The following is a 23,789-nucleotide window of genomic DNA, read 5'->3' as shown; positions in this document are numbered from 1 at the left end:
TCCTTATTGGCCCAGATTTCTGGGCTGAATCCATGGGCTTCTACCCTTCTTCGTGTGCTACTGGTTTAATGGGGGAGGCCCTGGACTTTTTATTCGTCATTGAGTTGGGCCTCTTTGGACTATATGCATCAAAATATACTACACAAATTATTGTCATCTGCTTAAAAATAGTCATTTATGAATGAAAAAATAGTCATATTGTCAACAATTGAACTGAATGATGAACAAGATATAAAATTAGAAATTTATGTTTGTTTTTTTTTACTAAAATACCATTTTCTGTTCAAACTCTAATAGAAAAGATAAAGTTGTAAATGGAGAATTCTCGAAAAGTGTAATTACAAAAGTTCTTGTGTAATTTTCCATTATGAGAAAGGGTCTAAATGTAGTTAATCCTAAATGATCTTAAAATCATATAGAATGTTACAAAATCCAAACAGCACATAACTTTGGCGGGCAATTTCTATGAATTTGTCAAGATCGGGGATGTCAACTCCTCGATATACAAATGAAATGCTTAATTCATGAAATTTCAATTCCTTGTGTGGGAAATAGATTTTAGGTTCATCTAAATGTATAAAAAGTATATAATCAATGATCACATAAATCTATTATCAAACTTCGTAGAGTAAAGAGAGTGTATAAGAGCGGTCCCATAAGTCCATTCCAACAGCTATTGAAAGAGTATTTAACACTAGATGACTATGAGATGCAAAGGCTTCCGGTCTTGGCTAGTCATACAATCCTTACATAAAATTTGTTTAGTTCATCAAACTTTAGTGTAAAACCTGGAGACCCAGGGGGCTAGCTGAGTGACTTCTGGTGTTCTGGGGTTGACAGAATAATAATCAGACCAATAGCAAGGTGAGACCCTTTCTGCAAAATTTCCACTGGAGTAAATACAAAATGGCAGCCAGTATTCACCTCCATTCATTCTTCTTTTCCTTTCCCTGGGATAAGCCAGTGGTGCCTGCACATACCTGCAATTTGTGACCATGCAAATGTTAAATAAAGAATTAAGACTTCAAAGCATGCATTAGGTCGAGGAGGATTCTCTTCTACTCTCCACTATTATTTTTTGCACCATCTAGAGTATCAACAACCATAAGATTCACATGGACCAAATTTATTCAGATAATGACAGGTATCCCGTACCTAAAAGGCTTCTGCCTCATACTTCTCTTCGACTAATGCTAGTTAGATACAAATATAAGGGAGATAATACATGTATAGACCAGATGATGATCACTACTCTCGCTTTGTGATACTAATTTTTGAGCAACAGCCCTATTTGAGGTCTAACTTACTTGATAAGTAATGCTTAGAAGAAGACAACTTACTGACTGCAGGGACTAGCAAGTTTTGATGCAATAATATGCCATAACTGATAAATAAAGTTGTTCTGATAATTGCGGTCACCTGATACCATTGAGGATAGCATCCCAACAAAAATGAGTATGACCAAACACATGACATGCTGATTGCCTCCCTTCAGCTCCATGTATAGCTCTTATTCGTGTCTCAAGATATTTTGAGCCAATAATTTTTGGAAGGTTAGGATAGAAGAGCATTCTTTTTTCTGGGCATAACTCTTGCCTGCAGAAGAGTTTACAAATACTGTCAGATTCCTGTTTTAAATTTAACACTTAAGCTTTGCTGAAAGAAAAGCGTCTTTATTGGATGGAACAACAGGGCTACACTTCTACAATCACAGGGTTGTTCCGAAAGCATTGAGAATGTATCAAAATCTAATTCCACATTCTTGAACAGGAGCTACTATGATGTCGAACTGTATATATAATCCCACTCTTAATAATCATTTGATTTCTCTATGTGCCTATGCTAATGGAATCATCATTCAAGAATGGAGTGGGAAGAGCAAAGGGGGACATGACTTTCTCCATAAACATCTTCTAAGCTATCCCAATACAGAACTAATCGGGTAAATATTAGAATAGCATGGTCTGGGTTTATAGCTGCAGATGTGGGATGTGCATGCATAGTAACAAGCAAAGTAAATCCAAGTCCAAACAAGAATTCACTGACCTCGGAACAAAGTGAGAAAATGAAATTATATGACTGCATCTCCTCAAGATATCTTCAACTATGTACCAATTCTCGTCATTCAAAGAATCAAAATATAGAGCAAGGGAAGTCCCTCCATTTTTCAGATCGTCAGGCCATTTGCACACATGAAAGTCCTTACATGCCTACAGTGCAACAATTAATATCTTAGCTCATAGAATTCATTGGAGACAACAAATGTAATAATTAAAAAATCAAAATGGAAAAGCCAAAGAACCATTGTGTCTTTACCTATTTAGTATGGTGACAGCTGTACAGATTAATGTTAATAACATTATTGTCAACTAAATAAAGTAAAACGAGGGAAGGTTGATTTTGACCACTCCAGGATAATCATAAAAGTACATCAACAACATATACATACACACTTTAATCAGTGATTCGGCATCTAACAGCAGTGATGGCTAAGTCAGAGATATGAAATCCTTACTAGGAGAAAGAAAGTTAATCACCATCTCCAAGGATGGAATACGGATTCCAGTTATGTCCCTTTCCCCATCAAAGCTCTAGAACAAAGCCAGGTCATGAAAAATGAGTAAGTCATTCAGATCCATACTGAAGCCATCATAGGATAAAGCATTTAACCACTTACCTCATGATACCAAGAGTACAATGGGATGATTCCCAAACCATCAACAATGCCAGGTTTAGTTTCAACTCCAAGTTTCAAACATGCATCTAGCAATTTATCCAGCTTATCAAGAGAACCCAGCTGAACATCGTCGGAGGAAAATAGTTGGTGAGGGATAAAAGTTTTAACGTGAGATATTCGAATAAGAAAAAGGCACTCAGCAGGGGTATTGGCGATTTTATGAAGTTTTTGAAGCTTGATAATGTAGGATCCATCGAAGTCAACTCACACTTGAGGACTTCACCTGTGTGAGGTTACTGGTAAGCCCCGTGGCATAGGACTAGAGATTGCCATGAACCACGAAGCCTTGAGTTCAAAAATTCCCACCAAGTTTAATAATCAGAGCAGCTTATTTGTAAATCAATATCATAGAAGAAAATTAGTTCTTTCAATTAGAGAATTCTAACAGTAAGAAAAAATAAAAACAAAATTGAGAGAGGCGAGAGAGAATGGTGCTTACATAATCAGTTTTTTCCCTGCGGAGCCAAAGATCATGGTTACCCGGCACAAAGAAGACATGCCGAAACTTATCCTTCAAAATGGACATGGTGAGAAGGAAATTGGTGTAGGTTTCGGCCACATCGCCGGCAACCACAAGCACATCTTTATCGTGCGTGCGGGAAGACAAAGACTTGACCCAACACATATTCTCCGAGTAATCTGTGTGCAAGTCAGACACCACAAATACTCTAGTCCCAGTGCCACAACCATCAGTCTCAACCTCAGGTCTCGTAACGACGGCCAGCTTATTGCCGATTCTGCGTGGTATGGCGGAGCCCAACTGACTGGAATACAAGGACGAACTTGGAGTTCCGGGATGTCGGGGAGGCAATTGGAGGCAAGCACACGCAGAGTAAAAGAGTTGAGCCATGAGTACCAAGCAAAGAGAAGAAACCAAGCTCAGCTAGCCGTAGAAATCGTAGAACACGTTCACCGAGCGTGTATGTGAACTGGACTGTGGTGTGGGGGAGGGGGATCTGAAATTCTGAATATAATCATCTGACTCTGAGTTTCATTTCCAGCTCAGCCCATCTTGAATTGGAGTATAGATATAAAAGTAATATAAATATACACTTATACTTTTTTTTTTATTTTAGATTAATTACGCTTAGACCCCTCTAAAATATAAAATTACACTTTCTTTCAAAAAAGTTCAAAATTACACTCACATGCCTTTGGAAGATTTTCGATTTATACATGACCATTTTCTATTAGGGTTTGAATTGAAAAATATCGACATCAGCAAAAAAATTATATAAAATTTCAATTTTACCCCTCATTAACATTCTTATATAATATTTTTATTGTTATATGGGATAACTATAATATATATAAAGTTACTGTAATATCGAACTAGAAAAACAAAATTGCATTGTGATTGTTAAACCAAAGAGGGCCATGGTGGAGGAGGGTTTATGGCGTTCCCAAGCTACAAAATTAGGTACTTTTTTGGTCGTAGACTATACTTCAATCATTTGTGGACCAATGTTTGCTCCACATATTCTGTTGTGAAAGAAGTTATTTCATTATCTAGCGAATTCTACATTTTTATCTTTAAAATTGAGGTTGCTTTGGAGAAGGTCATTGGAGGTATTCCTTGGCTTTTCCAAAGCCAACCTATATTCTTGCAGTGTTGGAAGCCTGATGCGCAGTTGGAGAAGCAACAAGCATAGGCGAATACCAATTTCGGTAAAATTAAAAAACTTACCTCTTGAGTTTTGGACGAATTGTAGGTGGATAGGTCACCATTGTATTCTGATATTGTTGCGAGCTTATATCAGAATTGATTATACTTGAGTGTGTGTATTGGTTGACTTCTCTAATGAATTGTCTAAGCATTTGGTGGTAGTCCAACAAGTGGAAGATGGAGTTCGAATCTATGTGTAAGATTGTTTGATCATTGGGCACACAGAAGCTAGTCTTTTGAAACAAAAACTTGTATAATGACCTCTAACACCAATTTGAGTTTATGAACTATGAGTCCTGTTATTGAGACTAGACCAAAGAAAAAGCCTTCTGAAGCCCATCAAAGGGTATAATTGGTGCCCAAGCAGGTGTAGAAATATGCAAAATTAGCAAATGAAAGGAGATTGTAGTTTACAATCAGTTTATAGTCTTGCGGGGATTTCAAATTGATGAATATACCAACTAGTATAGGAGCATGGGGGCCCCGTGTTAACCTTCTTCGAGCTAACACCAAAATAATGGAGCATATCAGGATGAACCAACTTATGGTGTTATACAACTTCATGTTCAACCGATTTTATTGGAGTTGGTAGACAGCGAAGCAAGTATGAGCAGAGTACCTAGTGTACTTATGAGGATTTGTTTTTTTTTATAACGACACTCAAGATGATTTACAATCCAAAAGAAATTTGAAGGAACATGAGAAGAAATATAGAGAAATCCTCTTCCACTCTTTCACCGAGGCCTTGGTCCTCAAGAATCGAGTTTATCTTTGGGAGTTGAAATAAAACAAGCTAAAAAATGAAACTAAACAGCAATAGAAGTGTTCCTCTCAATAGTCACTAGTAAGGGTGTAAGCAAACCAAACTAAAAAATTCAGGTTCGAGCTCGACAAGTTCAAATCTTTTAGGCTTAAGCTTGAGCCCGAGCTAGAACTTGTTAAAAAATATATTTTTGATTAATAATTAAAATAATAATTATTTAGAATATTTATTATATAAGATTGACAAGCGTAAATTATTATGCATCTAATAAAAAATATCCAAGTAATTACACATAATCTTGTTACAAATATATACTCCCACATAAATATATAAAATATTCTGAATTGTTAGAAATTTACATATTGATATTAAAATATAGCAATAAATTTTTTTAAATTTATTATACATATCATACATAAGTCTTGTATTACTAGAGTTGGGGCGAATGATGATACCCTATTAAATTAATCTCCAAAGCCCAAGACAAAGGAGTGAGCACCCATTTAATTAGCCCACCAGTCCCCAAACCTTGTTGGCCAATAGAGAACATTGCATAACAGGTTTACGTCATCCCCATTCTACACATCAAAGGCTACAAAAGATCTCTAGTTGGCGCCACATATATCAACAGGACCAATTGGACAAGACAATTAGTAACCAACCTCCATATTTTTTGAGTTGATTGGACATGACTCTTTTAAACAGTTATAACTCTTAGAAGATAACTCCTAATCAAGTATGATTACTTTTGTTTCACAATCAACATCAAGGGGATTCAGATGATATGCAGATTGCTTATAACTACCCCTATCTCGCCCAAAATTGCCTATAAATAGAGGTTCAAAGGTAAGTCATTGACACCCAACACATTTTCATTCTCAAACAACAAGGCCACACATTCCCCGCTCATATTTTGCATACTATACACTTATTTAAGCTCCCATTCACTTATCTAAGCACCCCACAACACTTACTTTAGCATTATTTTACAAATGATTCTATTTAATTCCATACAATTCAGTTATTGTCCTTCGATCGTTGTATTGTTACCGAACCTCAATCCGCATTAATATTGTTTTGTTAGAAATGTTTCAAACTTGTGATAAAATAAAAAAAATATCCAAAATCTCTAAGAATAAAATTTGTGCAATTAGCCAATACACTTGTCATATTTTAAATTCTGACCAAAAAAGTAATTTTTTAAATAACTGGGGACCACAAGGTCATTTGATGCAAACTAGTTGAAACATTTTGAACCAACGAAATTTAACCCTTACATTTGGGTCCAACAAAGATGAAATAATTATCAGGCCACAATTCTCAATAATACCAATTTGACAAGTTTGTACCGAACTGAACAATTCGGGCTCGTTGGCACCAGAGCAATTAGCATTGTCCTTTTCAAGTGGACATAAATTTTATGACGTGGAATTAAGCACCTATGTTTGACATCTATAACAGTAACCTTTTTGTTTTTTTATAATTGAGACTTCTTCAACTAACGGTTCCTGATATAGACTTGATCAACATCTAACGGTTTCTCAGATCTGGATACTCAACTGTTTTCTCGGTCCTAGGACTACTTGTATTTTGCTACGTTGACAGTAGTTTGTTACTCAGGTGAACACAAACCAAAACTTATAAGTTTATAAATTTTATCAATCAACTCCAACATCATTTTTCTTGAATCTTTTTGTTCATCCCCTTAACTCTCTCTCTCTCTCTCTTCGAAAATTTTTCAAGAAAATTATATCGACAACTTTGATTGATCACTTTATTTTGTGGGCTTTCATTATTTGTCCCAAAGATTTGATTTTTATACTATAATCAGGTGGGTGTTGTTGGATATAGAGTGAGTGTCTGGAAAAGGGAGTTGGATTCGGTTAAAACTATGTATAAGACGAGGAAAATTAAGCATGGAGTTTTGGCTTGCATTTGTTTGATCTTGTTGGGGTCATTACCGTGTTGTTGGGGAAGGTTTGTGGTGGAGAAGAACAACTTGAGGGTGACATCTCCAGGGTCAGTGAGAGGTATTTATGAATGTGCAATAGGGAATTTTGGGGTGCCCCAATATGGAGGAACAATGCTTGGCTCTGTCTTCTACCCTAAAGCCAATCAAAAGGCATGCAACACTTTTCAAGATTCTGATATTACTTGGAAGAACAAGCCTGGTGGAATTCCTATTTTCCTTCTTGCAGACAGAGGAGGTCATATGTTTTGGATTTTGTCTTCTTTTTTTATCAGTTGCTTTTCTTACATCACTAGCAGAAATGCTGTTTCCTGTTACAATTAATTATCATGATCAAAAGTAAAATATTTTGGCGAATACTAATTGACCACGGCTGCATAACAGCTGCAACCGAAGCAAAACCATTAAGTTAAATTTCTGCGCCGATTTCATTTGACTGTGGTAGATAGTATCGATTTGTCATGATTCGTAAGTCGTAGTGGTTTATAGTATAGACAAGAATTCATTTTTTTTGTAGTGTCTGGTGAAGAATTGTTGATTATTTGTTATCATTTGGTGGCAGATTGCTACTTTACATTGAAGGCATGGAATGCTCAGAATGCTGGAGCTGCAGCTATTCTTGTTGCAGATGACAGGATTGAGCCTCTTATTACAATGGATACCCCGGAGGAAACTGATGCGCAGGCTGATTATCTACAGAACATAAGTATTCCATCAGCACTCATAAGCAAGGAACTTGGGGAAAGAATGAAAAAGGAATTATCTAAAGGAGAAATGGTGAGCATAAATCTTGATTGGAGGGAGGCTCTACCGCATCCTGACGAGCGAGTTGAGTATGAGTTCTGGACGAATAGCAACGATGAGTGTGGCCCCAAGTGTGAAAGCCAACTAACTTTTGTTAGGAATTTCAAAGGCGCAGCACAGATACTTGAGCAGAAAGGCTACACTCAGTTCACTCCACATTATATAACGTGGTATTGTCCTGAGGCGTTTATTCTCAGCCAACAGTGTAAGTCACAGTGCATCAATCACGGCAGGTATTGTGCACCGGATCCTGAGCAGGACTTTAGTAGGGGATATGATGGCAGGGATGTTGTCGTGCAAAACCTACGCCAAGCCTGCTTCTTTAAGGTTGCAAAGGAAAACGGAAAGCCATGGCAGTGGTGGGACTACGTCACAGATTTTTCAATTCGTTGTCCAATGAAAGAAAAGAAGTACACTAAACAGTGTGCTGATCTAGTAATTCAGTCCCTTGGTAGGCCGACGTCTTTCTCTGTTTGTTTTATTCTGCATGATCATTGGTAACAACAGAGCAACTATACATTCTTACAACATCATAGACAGTTACAATTGCATATTTTCCCTTTTGTTGTGTGTAGGATATGATGTGAGAAAGATTGATAAATGTATCGGAGACATTGAGGCCGATGTTGATAACTCAATTCTCAAAGCAGAACAGGAAGCACAGGTTTACTGGTCCTACAAGCCTTTGCGTTAACATCGGTTTCAGTTTTCTATTAGAGCTATTAACTACAGATTCAATCTATTCTCAGATAGGAAATGGCTCCCGAGGGGACGTCACCATCTTGCCGACTCTTGTCATAAACAACAGACAATATAGAGGTAGAAAACTTTAAGCAACTCATTACGATCCTTAGTGAAGCAAAATAATTCTGCATGAATGAATTTTGTGAACAGGTAAATTGGACAAAGGAGCAGTTTTGAAGGCCATATGTTCAGGTTTTGAGGAGACTACTGAGCCTGCCATTTGTTTGACTAGAGGTAACTATTTCTATTATGAATCTAGCTCGTCATTCTTGGGGAAATAGCAGTTTCCATCCCGTATCTTAAGGTCAGTACATTTTTTGTCCCAATAGTTATGGAATTCTCAATAATAGTCCCATAAATTAAAAAAAAAATCATTTTTAGTCATTTCTTTAGATTCCATAGTATTTTAACGGAAGAGGCCAAGTCCTAAGCACATGGTTGTTAACTCATCGACGTTGTGCATAACGGTCACATGCTTTTTCCATTAAAATACTAACGAATTCTAATGAAAGGACTAAAAGTGAGAGTTTTTGTAACTTATGGGACCACTGATGAGAATTCGTAAATAATGGAAAAAATTTTGACCGATCCTAAGATATGAGATGAAAAATGCTATTTCGGCTCGTTCTTGTCAACTTGTACATTATACCGCCATGCATGCTAAGTTGCAATCTTTGTGTGTTGAATGGGAGCAGATATGGAAACAAATGAGTGTTTACAAAACAATGGCGGTTGCTGGCAAGATAAGGCTGCTAACATTTCTGCATGCAGGGTATTCTCATCTTTCTCAACTCAATAGTTTTTGATTGCTAATTATAATGTGATTAGCATGAAATATTTGTAATTGTAGGATACATTTCGGGGGAGAGTGTGTCATTGCCCCATTGTGCAGGGAGTTAAGTTCATTGGTGATGGTTATACTCATTGTGAAGGTATGAATTTTTACTTTTTTCTTTGAAACCTCATGACACCATATGTAAGAGCATTGTTGAAGAGGAATTCATGTGTTTGAACATTAAAACTAGGGCTGCCAATGACCTGAGCTCCGCCAAAAAATATTCAGCCTCGAGCTCGAGCTCATGTTGAAAATTTCAAACATGAGCTTGAGCTCGAACAAGAAAAACTCTCCGGCTTGAGCTAATTAATAAAATTTAAATTAATATTATAAAAGAATAAATCTCTCTTTTTTACGATATAAATTAAATTGAATAAAAAGATTTTTCTTGAATAAAACAATATTCTTCATATTTTTTTCGTAAGAACTAATGATTTAAGTCACAAGATATAATGACCGTTAATATGAAATTAAATGTAGAATAATAATCTAGATATGTTTTATGAATTGATAATTTTTAAATTTGAAGTGTTAAAGCATTTATTTAACTTAATGGTAGCACATAATTTTATAGTTATATCAAGGATTAGTTTAGTAATAACATATGTAATCAACAAATACGTATAGATATATGTATTAAATTATTTAATTATTAATTTATAGACAACTTTAAATATTTGAATATTAAATTTAAAAAGAGATGAGTAAAATAAAACATTCAATAATTATTGGGATTGTGTCATCTTCATAAGAAGTTTGTCTAGCTAGATAACATTTTTACATTTTCCCAAAAAAAAAAGACAATGATTATTGAAAATAGACTAGCCATATGCATTGTATTAAATAACTATTCAATAAAAAGAATAACGAGATCAATGATCAATTTTATTTGGATAGATATTAAATAACATAAGTGAAAACTCATATCATATAAATAAATAATCAAGGTATTAATTGAATATAAGTATATAAAATACACAAGAAAAAGACTCACGAACTCATGACTCCCAAAAGCACGAGCTTGAGTCAAGCTCTAAATCGAGCACCTGTAATTAAAACGACCGTTTTTGTCTGCTCTATAGATTTCTCAACATATTCCTTGTCTAACAGCTTCTGGAGCATTAAGATGTGGGATTAACAACGGAGGGTGTTGGAAAGGAAGTAAGGACGGACGAACATATTCTGCATGCATTGTGAGTCGAAACCTTTTTCATTGTCTTAATAGGAAGACAAGTTATTTCATCTTCTTAATATATTGAAATTAGGTGTTGGAGTATTTTTCAGGATGACCATAAGAATGGTTGCAAGTGCCCACCAGGATTCAGGGGTGATGGAGTTAAAGAGTGTGAAGGTGAACATAATCACAGAGGCTAGCCTTTGCATTTGCATTTGTATTTCTGAGAACTTTTGGTTCATTATTTTGGATGGCTTCAGATATTGATGAGTGCAAGGAAAAGACGGCTTGCCAATGTCAACATTGCAGTTGCAGAAACACTTGGGGAAGCTATGAATGCAGTTGCAGCGGCAACTTACTCTACATTCATGAACATGACACATGTATTAGTAAGTGCATAGCCAATTTCCCCTGACCCTGTAAATCTGCCATGCAGAAACTTAAGTTCTAACCATGGTTAATCAACATTCGTCATAGTTTTACCCTGTGTTGCGGCCTTGTTTGCAGAAACAACGGTTTAAAGTCATATTTCTTCTAGTGTACTCAACCTTCTTTCATGCAGGTAAAGATTCTAATAGAGAAGTCAGCTGGGGCATTATGTGGGTGATCGTTCTTGGCTTTGCGCTGGCAGGAGTTGCAGGATATGCTATTTACAAATATAGGATCCGGGTAAACGTCATATTCGTTTTTAACATTATACAGTTTCAGAATGAGATCTATTAGGGTGGGGTAGAGATGGAACCATACTTGATGATCACATCCGTTGCACTTAAAAAACACATGGTGTACTTTACTAATAGCATGTGTTATTATGCAGAGATACATGGACTCTGAGATTCGGGCTATCATGGCTCAGTATATGCCCTTGGACAATCAAGGAGATGTACCCAATCATCTGCCTCAAGGAAGTGTTTGAGCCACAGAGACGGTATCGACTAGTAAAAGACCGGAAAGGATATTATGTTGTCTGCATCGATCACTAGCAGTTGGTTGGTTGTGTGGTGTTTTTTGCTGTGAAAACTAGTTCATGTTTACAGGTTGAATTTTACATAGATGTAGAGTCTGACTACTTTTTCTGTAAACACTCAGTAGTTGAGAAAGTATCCTTGGAAGATCAATTCAGTAATGCCGATGATTATTTATGAAAATGAGGCCTTAATCTTTCTCGCCGTATCTCTTATTTTCAGCTTGGACTCTATTTATGTAATAAATATGGATTATGCTTACCAAATGAGTCGAATACGCCTAGATTCCTTGTGTAGCAAGACTTACAAGTCGGAGTTAGAACCACATTACGACGGCCCCTACTTGACCCTCCGATTAGAACTGAAAGCTAAACCAAACTATACGATACTCTTTTGAAATCGATCAATAAAAACTCATTTGGATTCGATTTGTTGAACTTAATGAACCAAGCTTGAACAAAATCTTTTGTTCGATAAGCTTGCAAGTTCAAAAACTCAATTCAATTATACAAAAATAATAAATTTTACTTAAGCTCGAATCTTGGTAATTCAACCAACTCGACTAGAATAATAATCAAACCAAATTCAAACACAATTTTTCAAGCTCAATGTTAGTTCAGACAAATTTGAACAATTATGTGTTTGGTCATTTATAATCCTATCTCCAACGCCTAAGTCAAACAAGGTCGTAAAGTAAGAAGACTTAATGTCGTAAAAAATACTAGGACAACAAAAATTGTACGTAGGGCTTGAAAGGCATATATTATAGATTTTTCAACTCTATGATTTCAGATGAACCACAAATCTAAAAATAATTGATTGGCCACAGTGCGTCCACACGAATAGGGATATAAATTCTGTTACGACCTTCAGAATGGAAAAATGCAATTTTGGTCTACTAACATAGGGCGATAGCGGTTTTAGTCCAACCAATTCGAGATTTGCAATAGCTTATTTCTTGTAGTGAGGTAAGGAGATGTAAAATGTAAGTATTTCCCAAAAAAATAAAAAAAATATTAAACTATCATGTCATCAAATTCGTAAATTTTTTCAATTAAATTGATTGGAAAGGACTAAAGTTACGATAATTTATAAAGTTATAGGACCAAATTATAAATTTTAATTTGAACAGGATCAAAATTATCACCTCTCTGTCTTACAGGACTAAAATTACATTTTTTTCCTATGAATAATTACATCAAAACCACTCTGTCTCTCTAAAACTAATCAATAGCATCATTCATCACATTATTACATAAAAAAAAAAAAAAAAAATCATGAAGAACAAACTAATAACTCTACATCAAAGCACATCCCTAATACAAACACGCTACTATAAGAACATACAAACTAAACCCACGCTTCTGCTCGAACCTAAGCTTCAAATCCATAGAATTTTGAGTTCTCAAATGTATATATTATTTGAGTAAGACGTTGTCGACAATCACATGCCGAGCTAATCAGCACATATACCAAAGTTGATGGAGGACCATTCGCCGTACTCTTCCGGCTCATGCAAAAAGCGCTAGCAACTTAAAGCCAGCCTTAAAAAAGTACGTTAAACGTATTATATTACAATAGTTTCGTCGATAGCATGACGAAACTATCACTCGGGAGGACGACATAACATTCTTATGGATATTCGGGATTCCATAAATACATAAAAACCCTCAATTTTTTTCTTGAACAAATATCGCACACACAATTTCAACTGCAACCCTATACATCGTAAACCATTTAACACTCCCCGAACAAATTTCTTTGAATTGTACATGGTAGCTCTTGTTTCTTTGGCCTACTTATATAGGCATTTTGTATTAATTTACTGTTTCTTGAACTGTTCTCCCGTCAATGCTGATTTGGATAACATATGTTGGATTCAATATTTAATTTCTAGATTGGAACGAAATTTAATAGGAGATGATCTACAAAAAGTCGTCCTAGTACAATTTTAAAAATGACATATATGGCTTTGAGTTTCAATAATTTTAATTATAACTTTTGAGTTGGCCAAGATGCTGACCAAGCAATCAGTTTTTCGAAAGAAAACTCAGAGATAAAGACAAAATAACAGTCCAGTCAAATTAAGACAAAATATTTTCACCTTTTTTATAAAACATTTAATTTTATGGACGATATGGTCGGAAAATAAAGATGGGGATTAAAGACGAACTTGAAGGACTATTTATGACATATACCGTATTACATTAATTAACCACCTAAATCATTTAAATCGATGGGTCAAATCACTGCTACATTATTATTTATTGCTCTATCTCATTACAATGTTTAAAGACATGCATTGTTAGTTGACTGGAGGCTTTACATATATACAGCAATAAATTCATTCTTTATCCTTATTTACGAATGAAGTTACAAATATGAATTATTTCAAGTATTTTCAATTTTATTTCTTTCTTTGTAATGGAAATAAGCTTTAACATTTCATTACTTCTGCCATTTTATTTAAAATTTCATTTATTATTAAGTTTAATTTGTGTCGAACATATATTTCGGAATGAATTGATAAAATGTTGGTTCCGTTTTTAATCTCTATATTTCCACGTACCAATTTATGACATAAGAACACAGACATTGATTCTGTTCATCTATATTGGCAAGAGAAGAGGGCCCATAAGCAGTAGATGTAGGCCTGTCAATGAACGGGTATTATTTTATTTGTATCGAACTCGATAAGTATCCATAGTTATTATTTATATATCCTACTCAGACCATACCCATACAGTACCCAATGAATTTTATCCATGTTGTATCTAAAATGATTGGGTCCGGTATGAGTATTACCCGTTAGATCTTATCTACGTTAAATTGAATGAAACAATAATATGTTTTCCAATAATAATATATCATCATAACTTAATATTAAAATAATTTTAAAAAAATTATTAACTGTTATTAATCAATTACACAATCAACAATAAAAAATATATTTTAACTTTGAAATATTTTTTTTATACATTTGAAATTGCTATCAACATTAATTTAATGAGGTTTAAATTCAATTTCATTTTTTTCTTATCAATTTCATATATTAGTCTGGCATAACTAATTTATTTTTTTATATATTTTTTAATTTTTTTGTTATATTCAAATTAATTTTATCATAAATTTAATTTGGAGATGTCATTACAAAAACAAAGATGAAAAACTTATATGTGTTTTTTTTTCAAATATCAATATGTTAAAAAGAATTAATATACTATGTACAAAATTTAAAAATCTTAAATGACTAGTACATGTTGATTGATATATAAAAAAACTTATAAATTCGATAAAATTTTATATTATTAAATTTTAACCATTCAATATTCATACACACGGATATTTTAGGGTTAGACTCTACCCACACCCAAAATATTTATTTCAGTGGGTATGAGTTCAGGTCTGGAATAATATAAAATGATTGGGTCCGGGTACGGATCTAACATAAAATTATTAAGTATGGATCAAGGTATTACCTGCCCATTAACATGACTAAGTCGATGTTGTGAGGCAACGCAACATTCCTTTATCATAATTCGCTGTCATTACCTACCCATAGGGTAGGGGGTGTGAATAAGTCGAGTTTAGCAAAAAAAAATTCAGGATTTTCAGCTTGAAGTCGACCTTGAGTTTGTTCAAAAAAATATTTATTAATAATTAAATAAATAATTATTAGTTTAAAAAATATTGAACTTAAACAATAATTTGATGAGCAGAGTTACAATAATAAATTCAAAAAAAACTTAAAATAAACTTTTAAAAAATATAACAAAAGAGTACTAATGAATTAAAGTATTAAAAATTTAGAAGTAGAATAATAAAAATAATGATTCCTAGAGTTTCAAAAGTATGAAAAAGCATAAAGTAGTCAGTCGAGAAGAATAAAATAAAACTTATATGTCATACATTATTTTTATATTAAAAATAAGAAAAATAAGAAGGCCCAACAAGCCTGACCCAGACCCAACATAGGACCAGGTGGTCCTGAGCCACTATTTGGGCTAGTCCTAAGTTTTAATACCTGAGATCGGCCCAAGATTGATTCGCTTCCAAACATACATGGGCCGACCCAGACCCATTTATTTATTGATACAATCCGATTTTAGGTCGAACTGTCTAACCCAGTACATTGCATATCTTGATCATACGGCATCCAATATAAAAATAAATAAGAATAATTAATAGAAAACGCATTTTAGCAAGGCAATTGAAACAAAAAGAATTTCATCACATAAATCGTTTGACCCTAACTACACTGTCCTTAAAATGCTTGTTCGCTAATTCATAGATTGCTTGGTTTTTAGCAAACATTGACAATTAAGGTACTTTAATTTGAACCTGTATATGTATAAATGTTGTTAGTATCGATGAAGTTTTTAATTCAAACTTGTCTTTGGTTTTCGATGTTTCATACTTAATATACCTGTCCAAGAACACAGTCTAACCATTACTTTTTATGTAACTTATCACACAAATTCTATTTTTCGTTTCACAATTTCGTTCAATGTATTTTCAAATTTAGTATTTACAAGAATTTCAAAAAAATTTCATAACTTTCAGAAGACTTTAAAAATTGATAAAAAAAAATTTTTACGTGCAAGTCATGTATTTATTATCTTTTTAAAATCAAGAAAAATAACCATATAATTTGCACGTAGTTTTTTTTGTTTAATGAAAGTTGGTGGAAGAATTTATAATATGGTATTTTAAAGTTTTATGGAACTATTTTTAAAAATTTCATAAACAATGAAATTTAAATTACGAAACAAAAAAATAATTTTCCGTAATAATATCTCCTAAAGACAATGTGTATGAAAGTCCATTTACATGTTTTACTTAATAAATGTACATAACAATGATAGTTAAATCCAAGTAAGTGGAGTAAAATGGACAAGAGAATTGAAATAAATCTATTATCTATAATAATATAAAAAAGAAATGCCCTTTTCACTCATTTATAATAATTTGTGATACTGTAATATTGTTTTTATTTTTTTGTCGATAATACCTTCAGATTAGTTTTTTTTTTTTGATAAAATATGATATATTGGTTTATATATTTTATATTATTTATAATATATAATTATATAAAATAAAAGAAAGGTATTTTCAGTCGCAAACAATAATTTGTGATGATCTTAATTTTTTTATTTTGTCAATGGTATATCTAAAATTGTTATTTTTTTAATAAAATATAATGTGATGATTTATTTTATAATATATTAAAATTAACATATTATATGATAAAAAAAACGAGGTGACATAATAACAATGGGTTGGGCATAGGAGCAATAAATAGGGAGTTAAGACAAAGGGACAGATGGGACAGGACAAACATCAAAGACGTACATAGGGACGGCTGACTTTGAAACCGTCGCCTCCGACAAACGCGTCTTCCCCTTACCTACCTACCTACCTACCTACCCAGTAGTCAGTACCCAACCTCCTCTTCTGCCGCTCTCGCACGTGCGCCTCCTCCCTCCTCTCCTACAATTAATCTTTCATTTCATCAAATTACTATTGTTAGATTTGGTATTTTTGGAGCGGAGCCAAATTGTGTGTCGTACTCATTATATAATTGATTATTTTTTAATTATATATTATACTTATTATATAATTAATTTTAATATAATTAAATTTTATATAAATTAGAATTTTTCTTCCAATAATTATGGACAAGCACTATATCCACATCAAATCAAGTAAAAAGGAAAGAATTGCATATAATTCCTATAATATATTAAAAATGAGTAGATTAATTTTTTATGAAAAAAATATTAAATTATCATCCTATATTTCTATAAATAAAATAAATTACCCCCTCAAAAGAGGTGATGCATTACATGTTCCCATAGTGCAATTTTGATTTATTTCAAAAAAATAAAATATCATTTTATATATAAATACATATCATAATATTATATTATATACAATATATATTATCTATAATCATATATATCTTTATTTTAAAAAATAAAATAAAAAACAACTCCCATTACTGCCCACCCACGACCTTGGAAACCCTTCCCCATCGCAGCCCTTCACTAGAAAATGCCTCACACCTCGACCTCCACCAACCCTTCGACGCCTTCTTCTTCCCAGCCCCATAGTCGCCGCCACTCCTTCCATCCCCGTCGTTGTTGCCACCATCCATCGTCCGTCTCTTTCTATTGCGCTCTCTTATAAATAATTATAATTATATATATAACGTATTATATGTAATTGCTTTGTTAAAAATTATATAAATATACTTTCATATAAAAATATAATATTAAATCCAGAACATTGATTTGGATTAAAATAAGATCTGTACAATTTATCTACTAGTTAAATTTGAATTTTAAATTCAAATTAGATCCAACAATTCTTAAATAATATTATGAATGTAAGTTATAATTTAAATTAAAAAAATAAAGAAAAAATGCATACACTTGGCAAAATCGCATGAGGAGTTAAGTTGCTTTATTTTAAAAAAATACAAGAAGGCTTTTTGTTATTTTTTTTCATAGGGAATAAATTGTTAATTTCTGAGTAAAAGTTTCTAATTTATTTGATGTAATTAATTAGGCACGAGGAAGATTTCTTTTTAGGAAAAAATAAATAAACGAATTATGAATTGTTTAAAATTTCGAATATAATTATGAGTGAATAAATAATCAAAATTTAAAATCAAAATAAATAATAATCATGCTCCGAGCACTAATTTTTTATGCATTTTTCATAATTCAATATCTAACAAAGTAAATAAGAGAAAGCATTATTAAATATTGAGTAAATATATAAATGTAAAACAAACTTTCAACTTAGGAAAAATTACTATCATCATCACATATATTCTTATAAATATTAATTTTTATACAGTTTTACAGTAACACTAATTATTGGAATATGTCCTTTTCCATTGCCTAATTTCTGCAACCAACTATTTAAGTACCATACATCATTTTACCCATTCATTTACCCAAAATCATTTTTTATTTCTTCTATTTCTTTGTTATGTTTCTAATAATATTACATTATAGTAATAGAAGTATGTCGGATGCGTGTCTATAATTTAAATTCTTATTTATTTATATAAATTATCTTTATATTTCAAAAAATTATACATACATTTATTATAATTGTCAATATTATTTATAAAATCATCCGTAATTTTTAAAATATTACACATAGTACCCCCATAAAACATTGACATTATTTTTTCACAAACTACCATTGCTTTTTAGTTTCGGGGTTAATTTTTGGTAATTATACAAAAGACAGGAACAATTTGTATAAATAAACTATAGATCAGGGAGAGTAACTGTAAATTATCCCTAAAATAATTTTTAAATAAAAATTGATAAAATATATTTAATTTAAACATCCATAAGTAGAAAATTAATTATGTAAATAATTAATCAGATAAGTATATATAGGAATATTTTAAATAACTCACATTTGCCTACCAAAGAGTTACTCTTAAGGTTTTAAAATTTGTAAAAAGTATTCATAATGTTTGGTTTTGTTTCTAAGTTGTTTTGGGGTGTTTTGTGAAGATAGAGAGAGAAAAACAATGATAAATAAAAATAAGTTAGATATAGTGTGTATGTTTGGATTTGTTTTTGGAGATAATATAAAATAAGTATGGTATGTTTGATGTTGGGTAGTGGGGAGACAAAAAGTACTGTTCATTGTCAAATCATGTCTCTTTTATATATATTTATATATATGTATGTGTAAAAATATATATAATTTATTTAGTTGTGAGTGATTGAAATAAATATTATTTTTTAATTAATTATATTTTTTGGACAAAAAGTAATTAAAACTGTTTTAAAATAATAAAAAATATATCCAAAACTTACAAAATCAAACAAGACAAACACACACTATATTTTGAGATGGGCTAAAATTGAAACCAAACATACTGATTCATTTTTTAGAGTGAGTCATGGTGGGCTGTATGTAATGATTATTCATTTATCTCTTTTTTTTTATATAGGATTCGGAAGTTTTAATTATTTTTTAAAATGTCCTAAAATAAAATGTTATTTTTTAAGTATAATTTTTTTAATTAAATTGGAGAGTAGTTAATCTTGAATAGAAGAGTATTATTAAACAAATACATAGTATATATAACAAAATTATATTAGTTATTTATTTTAAAAATCATTTAAAATATAATATATTCGTACTATTTTTTAAGACTTACAACTTTAATTAGAGCAATTAATTTGTTGACAAAATATGGATGCATCAAAATGCCTTTAATTAGATTTATTTCTTTCACAAATATATTTATTTTAATTAATTAGTTTGATTATAACTTTTTATTTAATACATATTTAAATTCAATTAATCACTTTTTATTTAATACATATTTAAATTCAATTAATCTCAACTAGTATTAACTAATTATTTATTAATAGTAAGAATTATATCATATATACATGGTTTCCATCGATATCAATACAGAAGAAAATTATATTGAATTTTTTATTTTATTTATAAAAAATTATACATTTAATGTGTATATATTAAATAAAAATAAAAAATATGACAAAATTTGAAAATAGAAAATTGGATCCGAAAAATAAAGTCGGATCCAATCCATATTACTCATGATCCAACCCACCCGCTCTCACGTGCCGTCCTCATACTTCATTCAGGAGTTCCTAACACAATACCAGCAGTGCAGCACCACCTCTTACAAATTCAATCTCTTCTCCACTTCTTTACGCCCAAGATCTCAATTCCTCCTTCCTTTTTTCGCGAATCTCGCTAATCTCGAAGAATTCGAAACCCAGATAAAGAAGAGCGAAAAGGGAATACTCTCATAACAATGGCAGCCCCGAAATCATCGACACCGCTGCTGAAAGATGAGCTAGACATAGTAATTCCGACCATTAGAAACCTTGATTTCTTGGAGATGTGGCGGCCTTTTTTCCAGCCGTATCATCTCATCATAGTGCAAGACGGGGATCCTTCGAAGACTATCAAGGTGCCCGATGGCTTTGATTATGAGCTCTACAACAGGAATGACATTAACAAGATTCTGGGTCCCAAGGCAAACTGCATTTCCTTCAAGGATTCGGCTTGCCGTTGCTTTGGGTACATGGTTTCCAAGAAGAAGTATATCTTCACAATTGATGATGATTGCTTTGTAAGATTCTCAACCCAATATTTGTTCTGAAGTGTTTGTGCAGTGTTTATGTTTCTCTTCCTCTTTCTCGGGCGGTGTTTTGGATTTTGATTTGTTTCTTTTGTGGAATTTGTGTTCTTGTGTTGCTTTGATCTGTAGAATTCTGCTTTGAGTTATACGGGCCTTAATCATTTTGTTTAGAGTTCTTGTTCGGATCAAAAATTGGATTTTGATCTGAAGAATAAAAATGGTGTCTTTAGATACGGGGTTTGAATTTAAGATGTGAATTCTTGTGCAGTTCTGGCTTTGCACTGGCGGGGTGTTCTTGGCTGTTACATTCAATTTTTTTCACTGCTACTTTCTGAAATCTTGATTTGCACTTTAGATGGTGCTCTAATGGCCTTTGAGACATTAAATTCTTCAGAAAATCTGGGAGTTCAATTGTTTGATATTTTTCTTTTCTCTTCCCTTTTTTTTGGTTGCTTTCGATGAATTGATCTGTAAATATTGCTGATGGATGTGATGAATGGCTGTTAGACTTGCTACTGAACTAACTTGGCAAGTTTTTGATTCTTTGACGAATGCAGATCTGACTTTAGTACCTCTCTGATTAAAGTTTTGATCATTATAAGCTCCGTCATTGAACCTAAATGAGTTACTAGAAGCTTAACCTTATACTTACTTTAATGATCTCAAAGATTTTTGAAGAACATCCATTAACATTGACATTTGGTACTTCAATCCTGAGAATATCAACTCTTTGGTTGGTTTGCTTGGTCAATTTTATCAATTGAAATTATGTGGATTCTTTGTTTATTGGTATGTTACCTATGGTCTTTGATAATCTGACTGCTGATCTGTTGGTAACAGAACAGATAATGACCTCTTATAAAAATCCCTTCTTTTAATCTCCTTAAATTTCAGAACTCAAGATCTCTTCAGTTTCAGATTATGCTTGCAGTTGCTCTAACCTGTTTTATTTTGGCTAATTGTAGATTTTTTGAAGAGAGGTTTGAATCCCTTCTTCTTGTTATATTATTTAGAATGTGTGCTTAGAGAAATTTTTACCAACTATGATGTCGAAGTTAATCATGGTTCATTGTCCAGTCCCCACTGCACATAATCATCCAGGTGCTTTATGTTTTGCTAAAAATATACTAAGCCTAAATATGCATGCGTTGTAGTCGTAGATCTATGCACATGACTTTGCTTTTTAAATTAGGGGACCATCAATCTGGTAGGTCTCTTTATACTCTTTATTGACTTATTTTAGTACACAGGTCGCTAAAGATCCAACTGGCAAGGAAATTAATGCACTTGAGCAGCACATTAAGAACCTTCTGTCCCCATCAACTCCATTTTTCTTCAACACCCTCTATGATCCTTACCGTGATGGCACAGATTTTGTACGGGGATACCCCTTCAGTCTTCGTGAAGGTGTACCCACTGCCGTGTCACATGGGCTTTGGCTGAACATCCCAGATTACGACGCACCAACTCAACTCGTTAAGCCTCTAGAGAGGAACACTAGGTACAGAAAACTCTCTGGACCCCTGTTTCTTGTGCTTCTGACTTCGTTTCGCATACTGATACTATCTCATCATTTTACAGATTTGTTGATGCCGTTATGACGATTCCAAAGGGAACTCTCTTCCCAATGTGTGGCATGAATTTGGCCTTCAATCGTGAATTGATCGGCCCAGCAATGTACTTTGGACTAATGGGTGATGGCCAGCCGATAGGGCGCTACGACGACATGTGGGCTGGTTGGTGCATTAAGGTGGGGACTTTGAACATTGCTTTCACATTGGCATTGCTGTTGTACGTTTGGAAACTTAATATATAAGGGCTTGTGTTGTTTCTTCTCTTAGGTGATCTGTGACCACTTGGGATTGGGAGTGAAGACTGGTTTGCCATACATTTGGCACAGCAAAGCTAGCAACCCATTTGTGAATCTCAAGAAGGAATACAAGGGCATCTACTGGCAGGAGGAGCTAATCCCGTTTTTCCAGTCCGTTGCCCTTCCAAAGGACTGCACCACCGTTCAGAAATGTTACATGGAACTCTCCAAGCAAGTCAAGGCAAAGCTTGGTAAGGTTGATGATTACTTCAACAAGCTGGCGGATGCTATGGTCACATGGATTGAAGCATGGGACGAGCTCAACCCATCTGGAGCCGCTGCCGGAGCTCCCAAGGTCTCTGCCAAGTAGAAACGTTTCGACTGATAGGTAAAAGTTTTTTTCAGTAGTTAATTATACTCTGGGACTGGAATAGTCCTATTTGTTCAAGATCTTGGAGAAGTTCATTTTTCGCAGGGATTGTTTAGCTAATTATCTGAGTTCAGAACCACATACTTAATATTTACATTCATTAGCATTATTTAGTGCTACATTTATGAGCATTCTTTACTCTTAAGCTGATTTTCAGAAGCTCAGCAGGTTTCAGATTCTTTGGTTTGTTCCAATGTGGGATGACTTTTAGTATTTTTTCCAAGAACCTTAATTAGAAACATGGTGTTGCAGCCTGGATCTTTTGTGTGTGCATGTTTGAATTTCCAATGTGTTTCTATGTATTAATTGTGTTTGACAGCAGCTAATTTATCTTAAGTGAACTACATGCATAAAATTTGTATAAATATTTGTAAAATTTGGTCGATAAAGTACAGATTATTGTTATAGGATGGAATGGTGATTGACCTATTTATTTGGAGAAGCCTAGTGACAAACAGAATCAAGTGATAATTTTAAAATTATCACTAATTATATATATATATGTATGTATATCAAGTGATAAGAATTTTTGTTTTATCATAATAATGAGTTTTATAGTTTTAATAGTGATAGTTATTTTGTAAAAGTTACGACTAACATGAATTGGTGACAAGAAAATTGTATATACAATTATCACTTAAAGCAATAAGTTACATGCAAATAGTGACAATTTAATGACATTAAGTAATCACTAAATTATGATATATGTATCATTAATTGTTTATAATAATAATT

The 23,789-nt window shown here is 32.9% G+C and overlaps 3 protein-coding genes across 4 annotated transcripts; 2 read left to right on the top strand and 1 right to left on the bottom strand.

The window, feature by feature from the left end:
• LOC105168516 lies at positions 641-3,741 on the bottom strand. 2 transcript variants are annotated; one of them, XM_011088621.2, is made up of 6 exons: positions 3,177-3,741; positions 2,678-2,797; positions 2,538-2,591; positions 2,047-2,210; positions 1,420-1,596; positions 641-980 (listed from the first exon to the last, which is right to left on the bottom strand). In XM_011088621.2, the coding sequence occupies exons 1-6, from the start codon at positions 3,585-3,587 to the stop codon at positions 770-772; spliced, it is 1,137 nt and encodes a 378-aa protein (XP_011086923.1). In that variant the 5' UTR covers positions 3,588-3,741; the 3' UTR covers positions 641-769. The 2 variants fall into 2 exon arrangements, with proteins under 2 accessions (XP_011086923.1, XP_011086924.1); XM_011088622.2 differs by lacking the exons at positions 2,538-2,591; positions 2,678-2,797.
• Positions 6,863-11,865, top strand: LOC105168515 (vacuolar-sorting receptor 1). The gene is made up of 12 exons (XM_011088620.2): positions 6,863-7,373; positions 7,698-8,390; positions 8,515-8,603; positions 8,689-8,758; positions 8,834-8,917; positions 9,379-9,455; positions 9,534-9,615; positions 10,629-10,711; positions 10,803-10,869; positions 10,953-11,081; positions 11,255-11,361; positions 11,510-11,865. Exons 1-12 carry the CDS (start codon positions 7,058-7,060, stop codon positions 11,606-11,608), a joined length of 1,896 nt encoding a protein of 631 aa, XP_011086922.1. The 5' UTR covers positions 6,863-7,057; the 3' UTR covers positions 11,609-11,865.
• On the top strand, positions 20,306-23,308 carry LOC105168513 (UDP-arabinopyranose mutase 3). Its single transcript, XM_011088619.2, has 4 exons — positions 20,306-20,805; positions 22,065-22,315; positions 22,396-22,564; positions 22,656-23,308. Exons 1-4 carry the CDS (start codon positions 20,485-20,487, stop codon positions 22,992-22,994), a joined length of 1,080 nt encoding a protein of 359 aa, XP_011086921.1. The 5' UTR covers positions 20,306-20,484; the 3' UTR covers positions 22,995-23,308.

Source organism: Sesamum indicum, linkage group LG8 (genome assembly GCF_000512975.1).
Source record: "Sesamum indicum cultivar Zhongzhi No. 13 linkage group LG8, S_indicum_v1.0, whole genome shotgun sequence".
NCBI classification, from domain to species: Eukaryota; Viridiplantae; Streptophyta; class Magnoliopsida; order Lamiales; family Pedaliaceae; genus Sesamum; species Sesamum indicum.
Note: the sequence above shows the minus strand (reverse complement) of the source record. Positions and strands in the feature narration are given on the sequence as shown.